The 26,032-nt window shown below is 51.2% G+C and overlaps 1 protein-coding gene across 2 annotated transcripts; it reads left to right on the top strand.

The window, feature by feature from the left end:
• Positions 1 to 556: 556 nt before the first annotated feature.
• Positions 557 to 25,522, top strand: Prkaca (protein kinase cAMP-activated catalytic subunit alpha). Of its 2 annotated transcripts, none has more exons than XM_008855415.3 (10): positions 557 to 627; positions 9,593 to 9,654; positions 10,047 to 10,175; positions 16,850 to 16,948; positions 18,453 to 18,535; positions 20,022 to 20,148; positions 20,238 to 20,333; positions 20,466 to 20,588; positions 23,877 to 24,041; positions 24,362 to 25,522. In XM_008855415.3, the coding sequence occupies exons 1-10, from the start codon at positions 582 to 584 to the stop codon at positions 24,485 to 24,487; spliced, it is 1,056 nt and encodes a 351-aa protein (XP_008853637.1). In that variant the 5' UTR covers positions 557 to 581; the 3' UTR covers positions 24,488 to 25,522. The 2 variants fall into 2 exon arrangements, with proteins under 2 accessions (XP_008853637.1, XP_008853638.1); XM_008855416.3 differs by lacking the exon at positions 557 to 627 and adding an exon at positions 4,228 to 4,342 and having other exon boundaries at positions 24,362 to 24,546.
• The last annotated feature ends 510 nt before the right edge of the window (positions 25,523 to 26,032 follow it).

Consider the following 26,032-nt stretch of genomic DNA (forward strand, 5'->3'; position numbering starts at 1 on the left):
AGTACTGCGGCGTTCAGGGGGCCGGAGAGCCGGGCCGCTCCTGGGCCTCGCAACGCCGCGCGGCCACCCGCCAGCCTCCGCTGCCCCGCCCGGCCGCCCGGGCCGCAGACTGCCTCCGCCCAGCCTTCTCACCCCGCGATTGACACTCAACGTTCCTGCGGGGGGGGCTGGCCTGGCCGCGCGCCTCCGCCAATCTGCGGTCTTGCAGAGCGAGCCCCGGGCCCTACCTGGCTGCTCGGCCAGTCAGATCCATGCGCCCGCCCGGCTGAGGCCTCGCGGGCCGGTGAGTGGCCGGGCGTCCACGGCTCGCGTCACGGGGCCAGGAGCCTATGGTGGAGCGGGAGGGTTGCAGAAGACCAATAGGACGCGGCGCATGGCTGTCAGTCAGAGAAGATCGGACCAATGAGCGGCGGACTGCGGGGGCGTCACGGACAGCGGACTTGGGCTGAGGTTCCCGGGCCGGCGGGCGCGGAGAGACGCGGGAAGCAGGGGCTGGGCGGGGGTCGCGGCGCAGCAGCAAGCGCAGCCAGCCCGAGGGGCCGCCGCCTCCGCCGCCCAGCGCGCTCCGCGCCGCCGCTGCGATGGGCAACGCCGCCGCCGCCAAGAAGGGCAGCGAGCAGGAGAGCGGTGAGTGCCCGGGCTGTCATACTGATCTCGGCCCTGCGCTGCCTGCCCCCGCGCTGTCCATCACTGCATGGCCCCTCCCCCTGGAGGCCCCCCCATCCGTCTCAGCCTGCGCTCCTGCCCCGCTGCTTGTCCAAGCTGAGGCCCAAGCACCCACAGAGGCGCCCTAGCCCCTGGCAGAGGCCCCGCACCTATGGCCGGCTGCCCCCCACTGCAAAGGCCATGCCCCCCCACCCAGCTGTCACTGCCAACCACTGCACGTATGACCGCCGGGGCCCCACATAGGGCCCTGTCACCACCCCACTCCTTCCTTTCCTGCCCCCCCCTCCCGGATTGTAATCCCCCGACTTCGTCATTCACCTCTCCTACACAGGGCCCAAATGTCTGACCCTGATCTAACTCCTGCCAGTCCGGGAGTGCTGTGGAGGGGTCTCCGTCCACCCACCCCGCAGACACCTTGGTCACTTGGTGACCACACCCCTCCCCCTCCGGCCCCCCGCCATCTTTCTCCTGCCCTTCCCCTCTTCACCTTCTCGTGGCCCCCACCTCCCAGCCTCCCCTGCACCCCCTGAGCATTTCCGAGAGCCACCTCCAGAATTGTTTTCCCCTTCTGTGTCACTTGGCATGGGGGATAAGATCTTTCTGGGTCCCTCTGCCCCTCTCATCCTATCACTCTGTCATCCAAGCAAGCGTCTGGCCCTGGCTAGGGTAGCAGGCTGTTTATGAACCTAGAAAACTGCTTCCGTGCTTCCAAAGCCAAGTTCGAGCTGGTCTCTCTCGCTGAGATTCATTGCGTCTGTCCTCTTTCTTGGGTTGTGGGTGGGGGACAGTGGCTGAGCACCCTCCAGTCTCCTGGTCTGCAGTGAGCTCTGGGCTCCTTGGAGGGCTCCTCAATAAATGGTCATTTTACAACTGCGGTTCTGTCATTCACCCAGTCCTCAGGACTGCTTCACTGCCCCTGGCTCCTGGCTGAGGGTGAAGTCCTGGGTTAATTAGGGCTCATTCGACTTGAACGGGGATAGTCAGAAAAAGGAGTTTCCCGGGTAAGGGGATGCAATAGATGACAGCAAATGATTTAGTTTGCGTACAACAAATGAATTCTGTAAGTACCCAGGGCTCACTCAGAGGAAGGCTTGTTTTACCTCCTACCCCTAAACATGCTGGACTTTACCAGCTAGGGAGAGAAACTGATTCTGTATATGAAATACCTTCAGAAAGGGCTTTGTGCCCTGTCCCAGATACCTCAAACTCTTAAAAGTGGTATCACGCTGGGCCTCAGCTAAGAGACCCTTCCAGTCACCGAGAAATAGCCAGAATTCCTATAAAGGGAGGCTATGACCAGCTCTGCCCTTCTCAGTGTCTCAGTTCCCAGAATGCCACCAAAGCCCAGGAACTTTTTGCTCACCCTAATTCAAACAGCAGAGCTCAGCCCAGCAGAGCAGCCTTGAAGAGGCCTGACATGTCACCAGTGGGTGGGGGACTGGAGGCAAGTGGTTGTAGTTGAGTGCTTGATGAGAGAGGAACAGGTGGGGTAGTGCCCAATAAAGGTCTTTGGCATGAGCTTAGAGGGGCCTAGGCTGGGAGGTGGGGAGGCAGCCACAAGTAGGTGAAGCGGCACACCAGGAGGAGGAAGGTGCAGGCAGCCAGCTATACATTGCAGTAGCTCAGTTGAAAGTTGGGGAGATGACATAGTGCTGAAAAACCTTTAAGCATATCAAACACAGGTGGTGGGGACTAAGACCTGCAGAGGGAGAAGTATCCCAAGAAAAAACTCAGACTCTGGAAGGAACTACTAATTCTCGCCTCAAGAGCCAGCCACTCAGGAGTGAACCATCAGGATGAACTCCAGGCACTGCTTATCCAGCATCCAGGAAGGCCAGGCTAAACTGTCTCCATAGACATACCTACTATGGTTATTTTGTCTGAATGAACCACCAGAGTTTAACACAGATGACGACACAGAGGCAGAGCCCAATAGTTCAAGGTAACAGAGCAAGACCCTGCACCAAAATATAAATAAAACTGGGGCCATTGCAATGACTCAGTGGCCAAAGGTGATTGCTGCTAAGCCTGACAACCTGAGCTGGCTCCCCAGGACCCACTTGGTGGAAGGAGAGAACTGACTACAGCAAGTTGTCCTCTGACTTGCACACGAATACTGTAGCATGGGCACAAGTACACACACAATAATGTAAAGAAAATTAAAAGTAAATAAAACAGGTACAGTAGCCCATACCTTTAACAAGCATGAGAGAGGCTGTGAGGCAGAAGAACCTTAAGTTTGAGGCCAACCTGGGCTACATGGGAAGAGACAGCCTCTAAATAAATAAATAAATAAAATAAATAAATAAATAAATAAATAAATACAGCTGGGCATGGTGGTGCCGGCCTTTAATCCCAAGCACTTAGGAGGCAGAAGCAGGTGGATCTCTGAAATCCTGGCCACCTGGGGCTACAGGAAACCGGCTCAAAAAGCAAAGCAAAAAAAAACCTCACTTTTTTGCTCAGATGTCCTGAAGTCTATTTGGGAGGCTGAGGCAAGAGGATCATGAATTCTAAGCCAGCCTGGTCAACTTAATGAGACCTTATCTCAAAAAGTAAAAAAAGAACTGGAGATACAGCTAGCTCAGTCACACAGCACTTGCTTACCTTGTGCAAGGCTGTAGACCCAACCCTCAGTACCACATTTCAAAAATGTGTCTAGATACTGAAACATCCCCACATTAATTTTATGTTCTGTGGAGACTTCCAGTCTTTGAAGATTCCCCACAGGGGAATAAGATAAGGAAGGAGGTCCTGCTGCTTGGAAGTTGATTCTTAGAGGCTGGAGTGAGGCTGGCTTTACTCTCTGGTAACCAAGAGGGGGCAATAGCCATGCCAGCCTGCAGGGGGCACCTGCATTTCATCTCCACATATTCTCCCCACTGGAGTCAGGAAGATGCCCGAGCCTTCCTAGGTACCATTCTGCAGCCCCCTGCACTGTCATCTCAGTGCCCGGGTGGGACAGGTTTGCTGCCTCCTTAGCTAAGGATCTAGAATCAGCCCAAGATGGAGTAAGATATGGGGAGTCTATACCCTAAGATGGCAAAGATATTAGGGACCAAGGTGAGAAGCTGAAAGGATGGAGGGAATAGATCAAACTCCAGGCTTCGGCCAAGCTGGAGGAACTGAGAGCAGGAGGCAGCCCCAGAAGGTTCCCAGCACCAGCAGCCAAGTGGGGCTCAGGTCTTGGCTGGCACTGTCCAGAGGCACCCCTGGGAGTTGAATGCCCACAGGGGAAGTGGTAGGGCTGGTAAGAGGGAGCCCCTTAGATGCCCCAAGATAAGCAGATCCAGACACAAGGGAGAGGCATCCCTAGGAGGTCGCTGGAAGAACTGTTGCCCTCTAACCGTCCTATAGAGAGTCAATGAGGGTCAAACCCTTGCTATGCATTGGCAGTTGGATGGGTGCTCAAGAGGGTCCTCCCAAGCAGCTTTGCCTTTTGCTCAGTCAGGCCAACAGAATTTTGAAAGGTTCTATTTGGCCTTCCATAGCACCCACTAGCCTGTAGGTTGAGTATCTCTTCCTGTTCCCACCCCACAACTCCCTGGCTCCCTCTACAGGCAGGGCCCTGAGGACGGACAGCCAAGCTGGTGCAACAGGTCTCATGAGCCTTTCCAGCCACCATAGTGCTAGTGCCCTGAGAAAGACTGAGTGATGGCTTCCAGCTCCAACGATGGTGAGGCTGCGCCCTGTTGCTATAGCAACTTCCCAGGCACACTCTGCCCCTCAAGTTAGGGAGGGGCTGCAGTAGGAGTTTGGGGGGAACAGGTGGAGAGGGAGAGTCTGTGGATCCCTGGCTGGCCTTGGAAATTACCCCCTAAAGCCCTGGGCTATGGGGCCTGGGGAAGAAGAGCAGGGGGGTGAATGGCCCAGTTCAGACCAAGGCAGATGGGCTACTTGGAGTGAGCCTCCAGGTCATCCAGGGGCACAGAGTGGTTCAGCCCAATGTTGAGGTTCAACCCAGAATGAAGATTGGTCCAGTTTAGACCTGGGGATGGTCCAGCTTTGCACCCTGAATCCTAGCTGAGAAAGAGGGACCCCAGGTGTTGGAGCTAAGCACAGACTGAGAGGATCTGGAATTGGGAGTCCAACTCAAAATGGGAATTGGACCAGTTCAGTGTTGGGGTCCCTCTCAAACTGAGGTTGTGGTATAGCCCAGAGCAAGGGCTCTTGGCCAGAAATGATCAGCCTACCTGGATTAGGGGTCCCAGTCCAGGCTAAGCATTCCTTCCCCAATACCCCCAGGTTTTGAAGGGCAGAGAGAGGGTCTGAGACTACTCAGGAGATGAAATCCTAAGGGTAGGTTCTCCGAAGATAGTCCTTTGCCAGCTTGGCACCCTGCTGCTGTGACCCTGTATTGAATCCAAGGTGAATTTCTAAATTTCTTGCTGTGGTCTTGCTGTGGTGCTGGCTTTCTTAGAAGTGTCTGGAGTTTTATTTGAGAGCAAATCAAATCCAGACGAGAGTGGAGGCCAGGGACACCCCCTCCCAAATGGGAGAGGTCAACAGGGCTGCAGGTTCCATAGGCCAGCAATTGCTGGGCTACCTCCCTCAGCTACTTCCTGTGGCCAGCAGGGGACCATAGGTGCTGGGCAGCAGCAGGAAGGCTGCCACAGAGCTTCAGCTTCTTTTGGGAAATCTAGAAAGAAGGAAGAAGAGATGGTCAAGGTTTCCTTCCCCTCCCCCACCCTTGGGTTCAGCCACTCATTTCCGGTTTGGACTTTCATGGCTGAAAGCAGAGCCAAGCACAGGGCAAGGTCTGACAGAGGCCAAGGACATCCCAGGACACTGTTCCCTTCTCTGCCCCCGCAGAGGAATAAGACAGAGAACCAGATGTGCCCATGTCTCTCGGGGTAGGACTAGGGAGCTCCATGTTGAGAGACTCAGAAGAGGAGATAAGGTGGCTCCTGTCACTGCCCCCCAACCCTGGCCTTCCTCTCCAGCCCTTCTTTCAACTAACAAGCTCTGGGGCTTCTCTAACCCTCTGGGAGTCTGTGCCTGTTGCCTGAGCCTAAGCTTTAACTCCTTCCCCTCTGCTCAGTAAGTAGAGTCCCAGGAGCATGGTCTTGAGGCAGTTTGCACCACTGGGAAAAACAGAGCCTGGCATCCTGGGTCCATGGATGTCCCTGGAAGAGGAAGTTAGCTTTAGCACCCCACCCTGGGGCACACAGGCCAACCAGAGGAACACCCCCTGGAGAATCTTCCCACTTCTCCATGCCAAGGTCTGCAGACCTTGGCCAGCCCAGAACAAGTACCTTTAAATGCTTCCGTGGCAACCAGCTCCTCCCCCAAGCTCAGATCTTAGCAGGGGAAGCTGTTCTTCAGAGGCACTGGTTACCCCAGCAAGGAGAAGATTCCAGGGAAAGCCCTGGGCAGCGTGGGATGGATCTGGGGTCAGAAAAGAGCCAGGGTGAGGGCCCCGATGTCATCTTCCAGCTGTGGCTGCAGCTGCTCCTCTGGGTTCACCTGGCTCTCCGTTTCCTGGGTTACCTGCGCCAGCCAGCACCCTGAGCCCTGATTGGGAACAGATGGGCCCCAGCTCGCCCCATGTTACCCAACCCCCATGCCATATTCGACAGGCTGAGAGATTAGGGTGCAGGTGAGTGTGGGGGCTCTTGGTTGAGGTGTGTCCCCCACTTGCTTTTTATTTTTGGAGAGACTGGTCTTGAATTTGAGATCCTCCAGTCGCAGTCTGCAAATTCTGGGATTATACTGAACTCAGCTTAATTATTCTTTTGTGTTGCTAGGGGCACAACCTAGGGCTTTGTGCATGCTGGGCAAGTCCTCAACTACTGAGCTCCAGCCCCTTATTCTTTCAATATGGGGTCTCAGTATATAACTGAGACTGCCCTTGAACTCAAAATCCTGCCTCAGCCTTTGAGATTATAAGTCTGTGACACTACTCCCAGCCTGCTCCTCCAGGCATTGTCCCCCCATGCCCTGTCCCCAAGGCCACAGTGGCACCAGTGGGAGGCAGCCTGTGTCCCTCCTCTGGGAGGCATTAGGAGGTTGGGGCACTGGCAGACTGGCCTATTGAGTGGGGGAGGGATCAGGATAGGCTTCTGAGAGTGGGGGTTGCAGGTCCTGCCTCCTCCTTGGCTTTGCTCCTTTTCTACATTTAAAAAAACTTGTTTAGCCGGGCGTGGTGGCGCACGCCTTTAATCCCAGCACGCAGAGGCAGGCGGATCTCTGTGAATTCAAGGCCAGCCTGGTCTACATAGTGAGTTCCAGGACAGCTGGGGCTACAGGGAGACCCTGTGTCAAAAAGGCCAAAAAAAAAAAAAAAAGCTTGTTTATTATTCATTTGTTTAGTGTAAGTGCGGGAAGGGTACATGCCATAGGGTGTGTATAGAGGTCAGAGGGCAATTGCAGTAGTCAGTTCTCTCCTTCCATTTTGTGCATCCTGGGGATCAAACTGAGGTCATCGAGTGCCTTTACCCACTGACCCATCTCACTGACCCCTCTCCACCTTTTTGTGGTGGGGAAGAGAGAGTTCCAATAGAGTACCTCAGTCACCGCCCCCCCTTTCCAGTCCAGAACACAGCATGGTAATGGTTTGGATTCTTTCAAGGAAGGCATTAGGTGTCAGAAACATGGTTAGTGGATGCTTTGACCACTCACTGGTGCCCAGGCTCAGAGCTGTCTCTTGGCCAGTCTATGACCCAGCCAGTACCTACAACTAGCCATTCGCTGGCTCACTCTCAGCTAGGCCACTCTTTGCTAGGCCTTCCCATGGTCCCTCCTCTACCAGTACAGTTCCATTCCCACGAAGGCCTCTTGCCTCTGAATGCTGCTTTGACAGCACAGGAGAGGCTTGGAGATAGTTGGGGAATAGGAGCTGCTCACAAAGCTGTGTGGGATTCCCCCTAGGCAGAGGACCAGCAAGGTCAAAGTGGGAGTATGCAGGGCCCCTTGGGGTGGCATCCTTTGGGAACATGAGCGTGAAGCCAGCTCTGCCCATGGGCCCACCTGGCTACCCTATGCAGAACCAGCTGCTCTTCTCATAGGCAGGGGCTCAGGGACATGAACAACAGCTCTGGCCTGGCAATTAGGTATCAAAAACCTTAAGGCTGCCTTATGGGGAGCCTTGCACAGTGGTAACAAAGACAAGTCTGTGGTCTCAGAATCCATAGGGCCATGAAGTTGAGATTTGAGCAGTCAGGCCAAGCATGAGGGCAGGACACCTGTCATTTTAGCATTCAGGAGCCAGAGGCAAGAGGATTGCCAGGCTCCAGGCCAGCCTGGGCTATATAGCAAGACCTTGTCTCAAAAAATAAAAAAAAGAGGGGCTGGAGAGATGGCCCAGCAGTTAAGAACACTGTTCTTGCAGAAGACCTGGGTTCAAATCCCAGCACTCACATGGCAGCTAACAGCTGTCCGTAACTCCAGTTCCAGGGGATCCGACAGCCTCTTCTGTCTTCCGTGGGCATTGCACAACACAGGGGCACTTACCTACATGCAGTCAATACACACATACACATAAAATAAAATAAAATATTTTAAAAAATAAAATAAAAATAAAAAGAGCCAGGTGGCACACACCTTTGATCCTGGCACCCAGGAAACAGAGGCAGGTTGATCTGTGTGAGTTCAAGGCCAGCCTGGTCTACATAGCAAGCTCTAGGCCAGCTGAGGCTACAGGGAGACCCTACCTCAAAAAGACCAAAAAAAAAAAATTTTTTTTTAAAGACCAAAAAAAAAGAAAAGAAAAAAGACTTAGATTTTAGTGTACCTCCATTTAAAAATAAATCTAAAACTTTAAACCTAAATTTAAAAAATATATTTTGAAATGTGTGGGTATGGTGTGGCTCATACCTATAATCTCAATCCTTGGGAACCTGAGGCAGGAAGATCACTCTGAGTTAGAGTTAGAGGCCAGCCTGGGCTACATAGTGAGTTCTAGGTCACCCTGGACTACAGACTGTCTCCAAAAAAATGACAGAATAGCTGGCTTTTCTCTGGCATGAACCCAGTGCCAAGCCACTGTCCAGCCTCTGCCAAGGTAGAATTCCCAACTCCTCACCATCACCCTACAAGACTATTATTGCTTTTACTATTCCCATTTGCACCTGAGGAAAACTGAGGCCCAGAGAACTGAGGTTAGTTGTCCAAAGACATAGCCCATCAGGGTCCACACAAAGTCTGAACTCTTATCCCAGAGTCCTATGCCCAAACTGCTTCCCTGGGCTGCCTCTCAGTGGCCATGCACAACAGCGACCATCTTTAGACCTCAATTTCCTGGGCTGTTAAAGGGGAGAACAAATGAAAGGGAGATTGTCAAACACAACAAACAGTGTGGACAATATGGGTGCCTCAGCTAGCCTGCAGAGACTGCTTCTGCATTGGGGAATAGGATGTTGGCCATAGGGTGCTGCAGGTGCCAAGGAGGGGTTTGACTCAGGCAGTGTGTCCAGTGAAAGAGCTCTGGAGTGAGGGTTTTGCCACCAGCAAAGCCAGGCACAGAGCCAGCTGGGGGCCAAGGTGACAGCTGAGCCCCCCAAGGGCGCCTGTTATACCAGCCCTCCAGGCCTTCCCAGAGAAGGGGCTGGAGGAGCGGCCAGATTGAGGCTATAAATACCTCAGCTGGTGTGGCCCTGGCCCGGAATGTCTGTCAGCGCTGGGGAGAGTGGGGTGGGCTGGCCTGCATGCCTTTCTGTCCCTTTGGGAACAAGCCCTGAGTCCCCATGCGCCCTATTTTGGAATTACCCAAGTCTGGGCCCTACCTCTGTAGTTAACAGGATACCCAGGGCCCAGCCCAATCAAGATCCCCCAAGTTGCCTCCAGAGTCCCCCAAAGACACTGGTGAAAGATTGAAGTGGCTGTGCCCTACTTTCTACCAGAGTAGAGAAAGTAGGTATCTCCTTCCTTCATGGGATTTTGCTCTGAAGTTGGGCATCTCCACTTAACCCTCCCCTCTCTCCTTCAGTGAAAGAGTTCCTAGCCAAAGCCAAGGAAGATTTTCTGAAAAAATGGGAGAGTCCTGCTCAGGTAAGCCTTTCCCTACTCAGATAAGCTCCCAGCTCAGGTAAGCCCCTGGACTGAGCAGTGCCTGGGGACAGCCCGCTGTTACTGTGTGCCCCACACAACCCTGCCCCATTTTCTCCCAACATGCCAGGTCCCCACCCCACATCACCCTTGCACCTGGCAGCCCCTGCCCCCCATGCAGCTGCCAGCAGCTCCTGGGCCCCAAGCCAGGGCCAGATTTGGCCCCTGCCGCCCTACTAGGGGAATGTCCCTGGGCCATCTTCCTTTCCTGTCCCATCTTCATCCACCTAGCTCCACTGCTTCCCAGGGCCCCCTCTGCTGGTGACACAGGGGACACCCAGGAGGCTGCAGGGAGGAGGTGCTCCTGACCATCACCCCACCCTTCCACCTTGCAGAATACAGCCCAGTTGGATCAGTTTGATCGAATCAAGACCCTTGGTACTGGCTCCTTTGGGCGGGTGATGCTTGTGAAACACAAGGAGACAGGGAACCACTATGCCATGAAGATCCTGGATAAACAGAAGGTAAGAAGACTGGCCACCCAGCCCCACCAGCCCTGTCCACCCATGGCTACACCGAGCCCACCATCCACACTACATACTACTTTACCACCCATCACCACTCACCACACCAGCTTTGTGGGGTCCACAGGTGCACAGATTGAACCAATCATATATTAGAAATATGCCCTCCACCCCATTTTAGCAAGTTCCCAATAGCAGTTGGAATTTGCCCCATGTAAAATACTTACTGAGCTGGGCATGGTGGTGCACGCCTTTAATCCCGGCACTTGGGAGGCAGAGGCAGGCGGATCTCTGTGAGTTCAAGGCGGGCCTGGTCTACATAGTGAGTTCCAGGACAGCTGGGGCTACAGGGAGACCCTGTCACACACACACACACAAAAATACTATACTGAATCCATATGAGTATAGTGATGCATGGATGTCTTGTTAGGCATTCTAAGTAATCTAGAGATGGTGTAACTAATCACCACTGGGCTGCTGTTCAATGGCAAAGTACCTGCCTAGTGTGCTCAAAGCCTTGAGTTTCATCACCACCCCTGAAAAAAAAAAAAAAAAAGGAGGCCTTCACGGGTTATATGCAAGTGCAACAGCATTTTATACCCCATGTTAGCATCTGTGGACTTTGCTATCTGTGGTTGTGGGTATTCTGGAATCCCTGTGAGTTCTCACCCACAGGATAGTCCCTGATTCTCCACTGTGTACCAGACCCAAGGATGAGAAGGGCTCTGTGCCACCCCACAAAGCAAACCCCTCAGACAAGCCACCAGTGTCACAAGGTCAGCTACCCAACTGTATAGAGAAACTAGGATTTATGTGGATTTGGTAGGCATGAGGTGGATGTCTGTGGGACCAAGTCCAGCCTGGTCTACATAGTGAGTTCCAGGTCAGCTGGGGCTACAGGGAGACCCTGTCACACACACACACACAAAAATACTATACTGAATCCATATGAGTATAGTGATGCATGGATGTCTTGTTAGGCATTCTAAGTAATCTAGAGATGGTGTAACTAATCACCACTGGGCTGCTGTTCAATGGCAAAGTACCTGCCTAGTGTGCTCAAAGCCTTGAGTTTCATCACCACCCCTGCAAAAAAAAAAAAAAAAAAAGGAGGCCTTCACGGGTTATATGCAAGTGCAACAGCATTTTATACCCCATGTTAGCATCTGTGGACTTTGCTATCTGTGGTTGTGGGTATTCTGGAATCCCTGTGAGTTCTCACCCACAGGATAGTCCCTGATTCTCCACTGTGTACCAGACCCAAGGATGAGAAGGGCTCTGTGCCACCCCACAAAGCAAACCCCTCAGACAAGCCACCAGTGTCACAAGGTCAGCTACCCAACTGTATAGAGAAACTAGGATTTATGTGGCTGTTCCTTCCGTAGAGATTTTGTTCTGGGGCTAGAGAGAGGGCTCAGTCCATAGAGTACTTGTCTTGCATGCAAGTGTAAGGGTCTACATTGAGATCTCCAGGTGTGGTGGCACATACCCGTAACCCCAACAGTAAGGAAATGGAAACAAATCCCTAGGACTTGGTGGCCAGTGAACATAGCAGAGTTGGCAAACTCCAGGTTCAGTGAGAGACCCTGTCTCAAAAAATTAGGTAGCAATGGGGCTAGAGAGATTGCTCAGCCAGTAAAGGCATTTGCCACCAAGCCTGACAACCTGAGTTCAAGCCAAGAACCCACGTGGTAGAGAGAACCAACTCCTGTAAGTTGTCCTCTGACCTTATGGATCAAATGTCCTGTGACCTCCACACATTCACCATGGCATACATACCTATCTTAGTTTGTTCTTCATTGCTGTGACAAAACACTGTGACCACTACCAACTTGGGGAGGAAAGGGTTTATTTATCTTGTATCTCCCGGGTCACAGTTCATCAGGGAGCCCAAGGTAGGAACTCAGGACAGGAACCTGGAGGCAGGAGCTGAAGCACAGGACATGGAGGAACACTGCTTACTGGCTTGCTCCCCTGGCCCCTACTCAGCCTGCTCTCTTATCCAACACAGGGCCACCTGCCCAGGGGTGGCACTACCCACAGTGGGCTGGGCCCTCCCACATCACTCAACAATCAAGAAGATGCCCCTCAGACATGGCCACAGGCCAGTCCAATGGAGTTAGTTCCCTAATTGCGGCTCCCTCAACCCAGGTGTGTCAAGTTGACACTAAAGCTATCCAGCACAATACCCCATACACAATAAATAAATGTAACAAAATTATATTTCAATGAATTAGAGGGCTGAGGAAATGGCTCATTGGATAAAGCACTTCTCAAACAAACAGGACCTAAGTTTGAATCTGTAGAGCCCACATAAAACTGGACACAGTAGTAGCTGTCTGGAACCTCAGTGCTCCTGCTGTGAGGTGGGGGGCAGAGGATCCCTGGAAGCTTGAAGGCCAGCCAGTATGGCGTTCGCAGCCTTGAACAACATATTCTACCCACAAAGTGGAAAGTAAAACCCATACCTGGGGTTGTCCTCTGAGCTCCACACATGCCATGGTGTGCACACCAGTACATAAAAATAGAAGATTTAAAAAAATTTTTTTGATTTATTTCTTTTTATTTTATGTGTGGCTGTTAGCTGCCTTGTGGGTGCTGGGAATTGAACCTGGGTCCTCTGCAAGATCAGTTAGTGCTCTTGACTGCTGAGCCATCTCTCCAGCCCCAACACAGGATTTTTTTTTAATTTTATTTTTATTTTATGTGTATAAGTGTTTTGCCTGCATGTATGTGCACCTGTGTTGTGCAATGCCCATGGGAGACAGAAGAGGCCATCGAATCCCTTGGAACTAGAGTTATAGATGGTTGTTAACTGCCATGTGGGTGCTGGGAATTGAACCCGGGTCCTCTGAAGAGCAGCCAGCACTCTTAACTGCTGAGCCATCTCTCCAGTCCCTACCCAAGACTTTTTAAAGTGAGATGGGGAGTAACTGAAGAAGACATCCTCCATGTTAGCTCTGGCCTTTACAAGCATGTGTACAATGTGCCCACACATGAATGCATGCACTCACACAGATTTGTCTGGAAGCTGGATGTGGTAGCGCTTGCCTGCCCTACAGTCCCAGCACTCAGAAGTAGCAGTGTAGGTAGGAGGATCAGGAATCCAGCATCCTTAACTACATAGCAAGTTCAAGGCCAGCCTGGGCTACATGAGATCTCACTGTATAACCCAGGCTGGCCTCCAACGAGATCCCCTTGCCTCAGCTTCTAGAGTGCTGGGATGTCATGCTTGTGCCACCATACCCAATATTTCATAAAGATTATGTGCACATATGCATGCTGGTTCACGCGCACGCACGTGTGTGTGTGTGTGTGTGTGTGTGTGTGTGAGTGAGACACATGCATGTGCAGGCCAGAGATGGATACTGGGTATCTTCTTTAGTGACTGTTCACCTTATTTTTGGATACAGTGCCTTTAGTGAACCTGGAGCTCACCATTTGGCTATGTTGACTGGCTAACAAGCCCCAGGGAGTCACCTGTCTCCACCCTACTAGAGCTGGAGTTACGGATGTGAGCTACCACATCCAGCCATTAAATGGGTGGCAGGGCTCTGAACTTAGGTCTTCATGTTTTTTTATGGCAGGCACTTCATTGACTGAGCCATCTCCTCAACCCCTCTGTAAATTTTTTTTTTGTCTTTTTGAGACAGGGTCTCCTTGTAGCCCCAGCTGGCCTCAAACTCACAGAGATTTGCCTGCCTCTGCCTCCCTAGTGCTAGGACTAAAGGCATGCACCACCACGCCTGGCCGTCTGTAAATTTTTGACAACCTATCTGATGCCAGGTACTGCTATAGAGTGGGCACTGTTCAAGGGAAACACAAGTCACAGAAATTCTTTTTTACTTTATTTTTGTGTGTATGTGGTACTGGAGTTAAACCCAGGGCTTCTCACATACTAGGCAAATGCTCTACCCCTGAGCTATGTCTCCAGCCCCTGAGATTTATTTTAGTCATGTTTTAAAATTAAGTCAGTGAATCTACAGTAGTCATTTCTATGCTGCCAATGTATGTAAAAGGTGTGTTAGTTTAGTTTTTTTAATATTTTATTATTTTTATTTTATGTGTATGAGTGTATTACCTGCATATATGTAAGTACACCGGTGTCATGCAGTGCCCAAGGAGGCCAAAAGAGGGCATCGTATCCCCTGGAACTAGAGTTACAATGGTTGTTAGCCGCCATGTGAGTGCTGAAAATTGAACCCAGGTCCTCTGGAAGAGCAACTAGTGCTCTTTAACCACTGAGCCATTTCTCCAGCCCCAGTTTGGGTTTGGTTTTTTTTTTTGTTGTTATTATTGTTTTGTTTAAGACAGGGTCTCACTTTGTAGCCCTGGCTGGCCTAGAACTCATTATGTAGACCAAGCTGACCTCGAACTCAAAGAGATCCACCTGCCTCTGCCTCTTGAGTGCTGGGGCTAAAGACATGCATCATCATGTCCAGCTGTTTATCTATAAAAGTCTGGCTTTGAACTCTATGTAGCCAAGGATAGCCTTGAATCCTGAGCCTCCAGTCCCCAGCATACTGGGATTTACAGGCATGCACAATCACATCCAGCCTGGATTTTTATTATATTTAAAACTTTTTATTGGGGCTGGAGAGATGGCTCAGTGGTTAAGAACACTGACTATTCTTACAGAAGACCTGGGTTTGAATCCAAGCATCCACATGGCAGCTAACGACTGTCCATAACTCCAGTCCCAGAGGATCCGACAGCCTCTTCTGACCTCCAAGGACATCACTGCATGACACGGGTGCACTTACCTACATGCAGGCAATACACACATACACATAAAATATTAAAAAGTTAAAACTTTTTAGTGTGTGTGTGTGTGTGTGTGTGTGTGTGTGTGTGTGTGTGATTGTATGCATGTGTGTGGGTGGATGAGGGCTGTGAGTCACTATGCAAGTATGAAGGTCAGAGGACAACTTTTGGGAGTTGGTTCTTTCCTTCCACCCTGTGGGTTCCAGGGACTAAACTCAGGTCATCAGGCTTGGAGGTAAGTACCTTTACCCTGAGCCATCTCACCAGTCCTATGTTTTGTTTTTGAAAGAAGATCTTGATGTATGGGGTTTCCCTCAAACTTAAGATCCTCCTGGTTCAGTCTTCTGAGTGCTGGAATTACAGGCCTGCAACACCAAAGCTAGTGAGACATTTTGTGATGTTTTTCTTTTATATTAAGTATTTTTGGAATCCACTAATATATTACTTTGGGGTTGTGTGTTTGTTTTGAGACAGGGTATTATGTCGGTCAGGCTGGTCTCTCTATGTAGTCAAAGCTATTCTTGAACTCCAGAGCCTCCTGCCTCAGTCTCCCAAGTTTATGGAAAGGGTACTACTATACCTGGTTCGTTTCACACTTACATCTCCAGGGTTAATTGTCCATGGAAAAGCAAGAAAAAGTAAAGCTGAAAAAGACTTGCATACCACAGTTGCTCCAAATGTGCTTGAAAGTATCAGGAAGGGGCCAGAACAGATGGTTCAGAGGCCAAAGGTGCCTGCTGCCAAAGGTACCTGCTGCCAAAGGTGCCTGCTGCCAAAGCCGCCTGCTGCCAAAGCCTGACAACCTGAGTTTCGTCCCCAGGACCCACATGGTAAAGAAGAGAACCGACTCCTGAAAATTGTCCTCTGACGTCCACGTACACATTATGGCATGCACATACACCTCTGCACCCATACCCCTATGTACTCACATACCATGCACACATACCCCACGCACGCGTGCACACATGCGCGCACACACACACACACATCCCATGCACACATATACACACCATGCACGTAAATATATATAATTTTTATTTTTATCATTTTTAATCACATGTATGTGTGTATGTGAGTGCAAGTGTCCATAGAGGTCCAAGGCATTAGCTCCCTGGAGCAGGAGTTACAGGTGGTCATGAGCCATCTATTGTATGTGTTAGGAACCAAACTCAGGTCCTATGCAAAATCTTTTTTTTTTTTTTCTCCAGGAGACAGGGTCTCTCTGTAGTCCCAGGTGATCTGAAACTCACTATGTAGACCAGGCTGGCCTCAATCTCACAGAGGTCCACCTGCCTCTGCCTCCTAGGATTAAAGATGCATGCCACCATGCCTAGCCCTATGCAAAACCTTAACTGCTGAGCCATCTATCCAGTCCCCAAATACAGGGTTTTTTTTTAAGTTCCTTAAAAACTTAAGGAGGGGGTATGACTCAGTCATAGAGACCTTGCCTAGCATATACAAGGTCCTGGGTTCCATCCCAGTACCACAGAAGATAAAAAGATGCTGGCCTAGAGAAAGAGAAGCTTATTTCTAAGCCTGATGCCTTTTGGGGTCTGCCTCTGGTATCAGCTGAGTCCCTTCCTCCTCTAGGCAGACTCCTCTGGTTTCCCCCACTCCAAACTGCCAGGTACCTGGTCTGGGCATCTACAGTCCCCACACTTCCCCTCTCCAGCTCTGATTCCTATAGACCACAAGACACCATGATACAAGTTCTCTCTCTGATCTGTATTTGATGCAAGGACCCACAGCCTCTGGCCTCTTCCTTACTGTATCCTCAGCTCCCAACATTCAGCTCGACCACATGCACCCAGTCATTTCTGGCTGAAGGAACGGTCCCATCCATACCCCTAGATCTGATCCAGTCTGGGAATGAAGCGCTTCTCACACCCCTTTTCTCCACTGCCCCACAGGTGGTGAAGCTGAAACAGATAGAGCACACCTTGAATGAGAAACGCATTCTACAAGCTGTCAATTTCCCGTTCCTGGTCAGACTCGAGTTCTCCTTCAAGGTGAGGGCACATAGAAGGGCTGCACAGCCTCAGGATCCCCAGGGCTGGGGCCAACAACAACTACTGACCACCCACTTCTGAGGAAGAAGACCCCTGGAGGAGCGATGCAGGGGTAGACTGGGGCTCTGGGCACCCCTGGTCTAGTACTCTTGGGCATGTTACCCAGCCTTAGTGATCTCCCTTGGAGTTACCATCCTAATATACCCTAGAAACATAAACTGCCACTAGGCAACCAAGGAACTGCTCCCCACTCTGCCTCCCATATGCATTGTCTAGCCGCTGAGCCTTGCTCCTCTGTCTGTGAAACATGACCCAGCACAACCCCCACCTTCTGAGGTTGTCATAAGAGCGGGGTGTTCTTACTATACTTGAGAATGTGAGGAAAAGCCACTCATGCCAGGCAGTCTCCAAAACCCAAACCCATGTATGGCAAGCAGCCTGATCCCAGAGGGTTCCTGCACTGAGGCCACTGTCTCCCCTTGCCATACAAAATTCAGTGTGTAGCCCTGGCTGGCCTAGAAATCATCATCTTTGTGTCCCAGCTTCCTGAGTGCTGAAATCACAGGTGTGAGCCACCATGCCCTGCTAGTGTTTGCTGTTTTTGTTTTTTTCTCATGCTGGGGATGGAACCCAGGGCCTTGAATGTGCAAGGCAAGTGCTCTGCTATTGAGCCACATCTCCAGCCCTGTAATTTTTAAAATATTTATTTTTCTGTATATGACTGTTTTGCCTGCATGTATGTTAAGTTGTACTCTTTTTGTGCAGTGCCCATGCAGTTCAGAAGAAGGTGTCAGATCCCCTGGTACTGGAGTTAAAGATGGTTGTTAGCTACCATGTGGGTGCTGGAAATCAAACCCGGGTCCTCTAGAAGAATAGCAAATGTTCTTAACTACTGAGCCATCTCTCTCTAGCCCCTGCAGTAATTTTTTTAATAAGGAAGCCTACCTGGTTTTAGGAGACAGCATCTCACTACGTAGCTCAGGCTAGTCTTGAAGCCTATCATTCCCTGACATATCATCACCATGCCAAAATATTTTTTTATTGGGCCCTGCAAATCCTATTGCCTGTCCTGCTCATGTGACAAACAACAAAGCTGAAACTCTGAAACAGGAGCCACTATTTAGAACTCCAGTTGTGCCAGGCATGGTGGTGCACACCTTAATCTCAGCACTTGGGAGGCAGAGGCAGGCAGATCTCTGTGAGTTTCAAGGCCAGCCTGCTCTACCTGGTGAGTTCCAGGACAGCTGGGGCTACAGGGAGACCCTGTCTCAAAAAATCAAAAAATCCTCCAGTTGGGACACCAGCCAGGTCCCCACTTTCACTGTGAGAACAGGCTAGCCCCTTTCTGTTCCTATAGAGAATGTAGCTCCTAGTGCTTGGACCATGAGCCACTGGGAAGGTCACTGTCACTTATGGCTCAGTGCTTGTCCCTCAAAGCCACTGGGGCCTTCGGCTGGGGTCAGTGCTCCGGGAACAGGGTCTTGACTTGCTCTGCCACCCACAGGACAACTCAAACTTGTACATGGTCATGGAGTATGTGCCTGGCGGGGAGATGTTCTCCCACCTACGGCGGATCGGAAGGTTCAGGTAAGTGGGACCTATCCCTGGCTACCCCAGAGACTACCAAACCATCTGGGATCATGGAGGGCTCCTGCCTGCTTGGAAATAGAAGCGCTTTCTCTGGGTCGCACAAGGCTTTTGTTTTGGTATTTGCTTGCTTGCTTGCTTGTTTACTTGTTTGTTTTTAGAGACAGGATCTTGCTGTGTAGCCCAGGCTGATCTGAGTACTGGCATGACAGGCATATGCCTGTACTCAGCCCCTGTGGGGGTTGCTCCTGTTGTGCTAAGAAGTCTGTGATGTTTCAACCAATAGAGCTCAAACAAAGTGACCAATCATGATGACTTAGGGGTCAGAGTTTGAATTGGTATGGCTGGGGTTCAGCATCATAAAATTGCAACACAGCAAGAAAAATTAATGAGATCTCACTATGTAGCCCAGGCTGGCCTTTGACTCCTAGGCTCACTCCATCCTCTGCCTCAGCTTCTTAGGACCACCACTGCGCTTAGCAAAAATTGTGAAAATTGGTGGGTAATTTTAGGCAATTAAAAATTTTATACTATTATAGCTAGGCGTTATGGTGCACACCTTTAATCCCAGCACTTGGGAGGAAGAGGCAGGAGAATCTCTGTGAGTTTGAGGCCATTCTGGTCTACATAGGGCTTTGACAACTATGTATAAATATATTTTACATGCCATAAAATGAGTACACGTCTTGCCAGGCATGGCAGTGTATATCTGTAATCCCAACACTCAGGAGGTTGAGGCTGGAGGATCTGGTGTTTAAGGCAGGCCTGGCCACATAGCAAGCCCCTCTCTGAAAAACATGCAAACCACCACACCAAAGCAACAAAAACTCACAAGGAGGTGCTTCCCTGTGAGGTGTTTTGTTTTGATACTTGTGAGTATCCTGGCTATCTCCCTCTAAAATATTCTATCAAAATTTCCCTCTTCCAAGAAAATCCCCTTGAACTACTTTCTTTGGTTGATTCCTTCTCAACAAGGCAATTGTCCCTTCTGGCTTCCAGCCCTCATGGTTTCATCTGGGTTGGGACATGTTGGGAATAGAATTGTACAGCTCAGAATCTCAGGATTTTGTTGTTTGCTTGTTCTGTTTTTTGTTTTTTGACATAGAATCTCATTGTGTAGCCTTTGCTAGCTTGGAACTCACTGTATAGCCCAGGTTGACTCCAAATTTATGCCAGTTCTCTTGCCTCTGCCTCCCAGAATGCTAGGAGGACAGGCTCTCCAGTTTTTGTTTCAGGAACTGTGTCTCTGTTACCCAGGCTGTCCTTGGAATCAAGGGCTCAGGCAGTCCTCCTGCCTCAGCCTCCTCCCACATAGTTTGGGACTACTGGTACATGGCACTATGCCCAGCCTTGAATCCACATTTTAGATAACTACACATGGGGTGTCTTGCTCTGTGGGAGTGCAGGCCCACTTGCTGGAGCACATGGGCATGTGGCCACTCTCACCCACCTGTCCCCTCCTGGCTTGTCCCCCCCCCCCCACCAGCGAGCCCCATGCCCGTTTCTATGCGGCGCAGATCGTCTTGACCTTTGAGTACCTGCACTCCCTGGACCTCATCTACCGGGACCTGAAGCCCGAGAACCTGCTCATCGACCAGCAGGGCTATATTCAGGTGCCCAAGGCAGGGGGGAAGGGCAGCCCCAGGCAAGTCTGCCATCTGCAGCCCTTCTCCCTGCCAACTGCCCATTCTTGTGCCCACAGGTGACAGACTTCGGTTTTGCCAAGCGTGTGAAAGGCCGTACCTGGACCTTGTGTGGGACCCCTGAGTACTTGGCCCCTGAGATTATCCTGAGCAAAGTAGGCACCTCCCCAGCCTGCGCTACCCACCCGAAGCCTGCTCTTCCTCACTTAGGGACCTGCCTTGCCCTGAGGATCAATTCCCTCTTCACCTTCTTCCCTCTTCACGTGGCCCCCCCCATCTTGCTCTAGGGTTACAACAAGGCTGTGGACTGGTGGGCTCTCGGGGTCCTCATCTACGAGATGGCCGCTGGTTACCCGCCCTTCTTTGCCGACCAGCCCATCCAGATCTACGAGAAAATCGTCTCTGGGAAGGTGAGGCCAGGATGGGGAGGTCAGCCCTGGAAGGAACCAAAAGATCCTCACCATGTCCCACCAGGGCTGGGCATGCTAGCACACACCTGTCATCCCAGCACTCTGGAGCTTGAGGCAGGAGGTCTTGAGTTTGAGGACCAAGACAGCCTGGGCCACATAAAGATTTCCAGGCCTGCCTAAATCATAAGACTCGTCAGAAAAAAACAAGGGTAGGGATATGGCTCACCTGTAGAGCACTTGGTCTGAATCCGTACACAAGGGTTGGGGGGGCATGGCTCAGTGGTAGAGCACATGCCTAGAATCCCCCAGAAAGGGGCTGGGAGTATGGCTCAGTGGTAGAGTCCCTGCCTAGACTCCCCCAGTGAGGGACTAGTGGCATAGCTCAGGGGTAGGGCACTGGCCTAGAATGTTTACCCTGGTAACATGAAGACACACACAAAATCAAAGAGCCTTCCCTACCTGCTGGTCCTACTCATCCTGGAGCACCACTTGTTCAAGTAAAAAATGTATGTATGTGTCCCCAAACATGCATACGTGCACACTGGAGCCAACACTTGGAGCACTGTCCTTGTCTAGCTCCCAACTATCAGCACTGAATTCCCAATCATGTCAGAAAGGCTGAGCCACATCAGAACTGTAACTACAGAAGTGCTGCCCTGACCCCAAGACAGAAGAGCAAACTTGTTTGTTTCCCCGGTGCTGCCCCCAGCCCCACCTGCAAGCCTCATCTTGCTGTGGACAGTACCTAAAGCTATATATCCCTTCCAAATGTGGAAGTTGGCATGGTGATGCAGCCTATAATCACAGTACTTGGCAGTCCAAGTTAGGAAGACTGCTAGGAGTTCTAGACCATCCTGGACTACAGTGTGAAACCTTGCCTCAAAAACAAAACAAAACAAAAACCCAGCAGTGTCCCTTTTGGACAGTAGAACTGTTCAAGCTCAAGGTTATGAAGTATATAAAGTCCTTTCCATCCTTTCCATACTCTGAAGAAATGGTACCCATGTGGGATAGGAGAGGAAGCAGGTACAGAAAGGAAACATGTCTGGTCTGAGATTACACCCTAGGGAACAAGTGAAGGCCTTGAGGTGGACGCTGAGAATCCCACCCAGTATCATTCAGCTCTTCTACCTGGCTGTCACCCCACCTGACCTAGACCCCACCTGATCCTCTCCAAGAGCTACTGGCTGGCTCTGAATAACTCAAGTGGCACAGAAATTCAAGTAGCTGTGGGCGCAGCCCATCCTCAGATCCCAGCCCTGCCACCTGTTGGCTTTGAAACTTCAGAAAAAAATCTCTTCACCCCTCTGAGCCTCATCTTACACACCTGGGAACCAAAGAACCAGCCTCTCTGGGAGGTTAGAAGTCACCCATTTACTGTATGTTGAGGACCTCAGAGTAGGGTACATATCATCACTCAGGAAGGAAAGATGAGCATTTCCCTCGAGGCAGAAGAGAAACAGCCAAGTGTGGTAATACATGCTTGTTATCACAGCACTCAGGAAGCTGAGGCAGGAGAATTACTGTGATCTGTGTGAATTTAAGGCCAGTTACAGAATGGCACCCTGTCTCAGAAGAAACACAAAACAGAAAATAAAAATGGCTAAGATGGTGGCTTGGCAGGCTCAAATAAAGTCCATAGATTCTGAGAAGGCTAATTCGCCTGTTTGTCTGTCATTGAGTTTTTTTGTTTTTTTTTTTGTTTTGTTTCTGTTTTTGTTTTGTCTTTTTGAGACAGGACCTCCTATAGCCACAGCTGGCCTGGAACTCACATATAGACCAGGCTGGCCTCGAATCTCACATAGGCTGCCTCTGCCTCCTCAGTGTTGGGTATAAAGGCCTTTTTGTTGTTTTGAAAACAGTATCATATAGCCCCAGCTGGCCTCCAACTCATTATATAATGGAGGCTAGCCTTGAACTCTGGATACTCCTGCCTCCACCTTCCAAGTGCTAGGTTTATAGGCATGTGCCACCAAACATAGCTGAGCATAATCCCTTTTGTAGCAATTTGCAGTTCCCATGGGCCTTGGCTGTGTTATCTTGTCACATAGAACCCTGGGTTATCTGCCCCATGTCAGTGAGGCCAGTGGAGGCCTAGAGAGGTTAAAGACCCTGGCCAAGGTCACACAGCACGTGAAAAGCACAAAGGCACAAGTTGGTTTTCTTTCCCTTCCTCCCTCCCTTGCTTGCCTTCCCTTGCTTCCTTTCATCCTTTCCTGTATTTCTGTGGGTTTCTTTTTCTGTTTTTTCCATTTATTTATTCACTGTGTAAGTGCAGATACCTGTGCCACAGCACACATGTAGAAGTCAAGGACAGCTTAGAGGAGTCGTGTCTCTTCTACCATGCAGGACTTGGGGACTGGACTCAGGTCCCCAGGCTTGGTGGCAAGTGCCTGTACCTGATGAGCCATCTCACCAGCCCTTCTGTGGTTTTTTGAAATGGTCTTGCTGTGTAACCCTAATGGGTCTGGAACTCTGTCTTCTGCTTCACCCTCCCAAGAGCAGGAATGACAGGCCTGTTGTCACCATGACTGGCTCTCAAAGCCAGTTCTTGGGCTGTTAAGTCCAATGGTTGCATACAAGGGTGTCAAGAGCCTCTGGAGCTGCAATTCCAAAGGAATGGAAGTGCTGTCACTATGTAGCATGAGGGAAGACATAATTTTGCCCACAATTATCAGTATTGTAGAAGTCTCAGACTCTTAACAGAGCTGCCTGAAGCACAACTAGGAACCTAAGTGCAGGCCTAAAACAGAATCACCCGTCCCTGTAACCTCGGGGAGCTATTTAACCCTTCTGAGGTGCAGTTTCCCCAGTTTTCTCTTAAATGGGAACCATTTAAGTGGTTGCCTAGAGCAGTGCTTTTCAAAAGGGCCTCTTTAGGGATCTTGTTCAAAAAGCAGATTCTTAGGCCTTACCCAGAATTCTTAAGTCAGCAATCTCAGAGGGACCCAACATACATTTTTGTTGTTGTTTTTGTGGTTGCTAGGGATTGAGGCCAAAGCATTATTTGTGCTGCACAACCAGTCTACTACTTAGTTATACCATAGCTCCATCAAGCCATCTTAACAGGCTCCCAACAGGACCATTGGACAGAGAAGGCAGCCCTCAGCCAAAGTGTGGTTGACATATATATGCAACACTCAGGAGACTGACAGGACCAGGAGTTAAAGGCTAGCCTGGGCTACATACTAAGATCCTGTCTCCAAAAAAAAAAAAAGCAAAAGGCAGCCTTCAGGGCGCCCCAAGATTATAAGCAGCACCCCACTCTATCTGCACCCCCCCTTCCAGGTGCGGTTCCCTTCCCACTTCAGCTCGGATTTGAAGGACCTGCTGCGGAACCTTCTGCAGGTGGATCTCACCAAGCGTTTCGGGAACCTCAAGAATGGGGTTAACGACATAAAGAACCACAAGTGGTTTGCCACGACTGACTGGATTGCCATCTACCAGAGGAAGGTGGGTTTCTTCTCCAGCATGCCCAGGGTTGGGAGGCTAGGAACCAAGGAGAGAATCTTGCACAAGGCCCGAAAGTGCAGGATCAACTCCCAGGCAACCTGGAGTTGATGGGGGCTAGACATGGAATGCTGGGGTCCTCTTTGTGGCCTTGGGCAGGAAACACTCCTCCCTTGAGTTGAGCTGCCAAAAAGACACTATACCCTAGTGCTTAGCACAGGCTTGGTCACAGCAAATGTCTCCTTAAGTTAGACCATTCCCATTTATTGCTGTAAGGCGGAGAGGTCAACTACTGATCTGGGTGGTTCTTGATCCCTTTGCAGGTGGAAGCTCCCTTCATACCAAAGTTTAAAGGCCCTGGGGACACGAGTAACTTTGATGACTACGAGGAGGAAGAAATCCGGGTGTCCATCAATGAGAAGTGTGGCAAGGAGTTTTCTGAGTTTTAGGGGTGTGCCTATGTCCCCATGGGTTTTCTTTCATTTTTCTTCATTTTTGGTGGGGGTGGGGGGGGAGGGTTGGATTGAACAGCCAGAGGGCCCCAGAGTTCCATGCATCTGATTTCACCCCCATTCCACCCGCCCCCACCCCCAGGGTTAGGGACAGCAGGAAAGCCAGGTATTCAGAGGGGTGGGATACCAGCTGCTCCCCTCCCTTCACTTTCCTGCCCCTCTCGCCCACCCCAGCCCACTTCTCTGCCAGTTTTCAATGAATTTCTCAGCTCCAGTCAGACACAGTCTAGCTGTTGTATCCAGGGACAGGAATACACCCCAGACCCCATCCCCACCCAGGCACCGGGGGCTAAGAACAAGCGAACAGAAAAGCCAACCTTCCCTCCCTCACACAGTCCTACCTGGGAAGGGAGAGATTAGTGACGTGTACAGAGGGCTGCTTGCTAGAATTTTATTTTTTAATCTTTAAGTTCCATCAGTGCCTCCCGCCCTCCTGATTCTGCCTCACTCCTCCCAGGTCCCCTCACCACGCCCCAAAATCATTCGGACGAGGCTGGGGGAGCCCACTGACTCTGTAATGGAAGGAACTGGGATTTGAACCTCACCCTGAGCTGCTAGCCTCCCGGCCCTCTTTGGAGGGGGCGGGGTAAAGGGGAGGCTATGTCAATCCTGCGCAACAGCCCCTTTAGGAAGCCCCTCTCCATCCTGGGCGCCTTTCTTCTACCCTAGCTGTCCACCACCTCTTGCTTTGTAGCCCCACCACCCACTGCCCCCTCCCCCAAGTCTGATTTGTGCTTTCTCTTAATAGAAAGGTGGGGAGCTGCTGGGGACTCACCCTGTTCATCCCCGTGTTTGTCCCTATAGTAACTTCTCCCAAAACGGAGGAGCTCTCCGGCCTGGGATGGGGCCCCGAGTGGGCGCAGGGGGCCATTCAACCTGTGTGCTTCGAAGGACGAGACTTCCTCTTGAACAGTGTGCTGTTGTAAACATATTTGCAAACTATTACCAATAAAGTTTTGTTTAAAAAAAGTGTCGCCGGTGTTCCCGACTTTGATTACCCACCCACACACCCCCAGGGGGTTGGAAAGGGAATTCCGGACCTCAGCGACCGGGCCCAGGATCCTGGTAAACCGGGTTTAGTTGGAATTCCACCACTTCCTCTGCCACTCCAGAGAAGGGGGCGCCAAACTGTCCTCTGACCCCCGAGTTCGGGGTCCCCAAATCTGAGGCGCGCTGTGTCTCCGTCTAGCCCGGGACCAAGAGGGAGCCGAGGGCCCAGCACTCCAGGAGGCCCAGTGGCAGCGGGGGCGGGCCTGGCAGGAGGGGAAACGGGGAGCCCCGCGCGTCCCCAAGCCCAGCGCGGCTGGCTAGCCGGATCCGCGAAGCGCACTAGCCCCGACCACGGAGCGCCGAGTTCCCGGGAGTGCGGTCCGGAGAGCCCAGCGCCAGGAAGGCGTGCAGAGGGGGTTGGGCGCCGGGGACGTCTGGGTCCCGCGCCCAATGGCTGGAGGGCGACCGAGCACCGCCCGCGGGCCCCGCCCG

This window comes from Nannospalax galili, unplaced genomic scaffold, assembly GCF_000622305.1.
Source record: "Nannospalax galili isolate Female #2095 unplaced genomic scaffold, S.galili_v1.0 scaffold47, whole genome shotgun sequence".
Taxonomy (NCBI): domain Eukaryota; kingdom Metazoa; phylum Chordata; class Mammalia; order Rodentia; family Spalacidae; genus Nannospalax; species Nannospalax galili.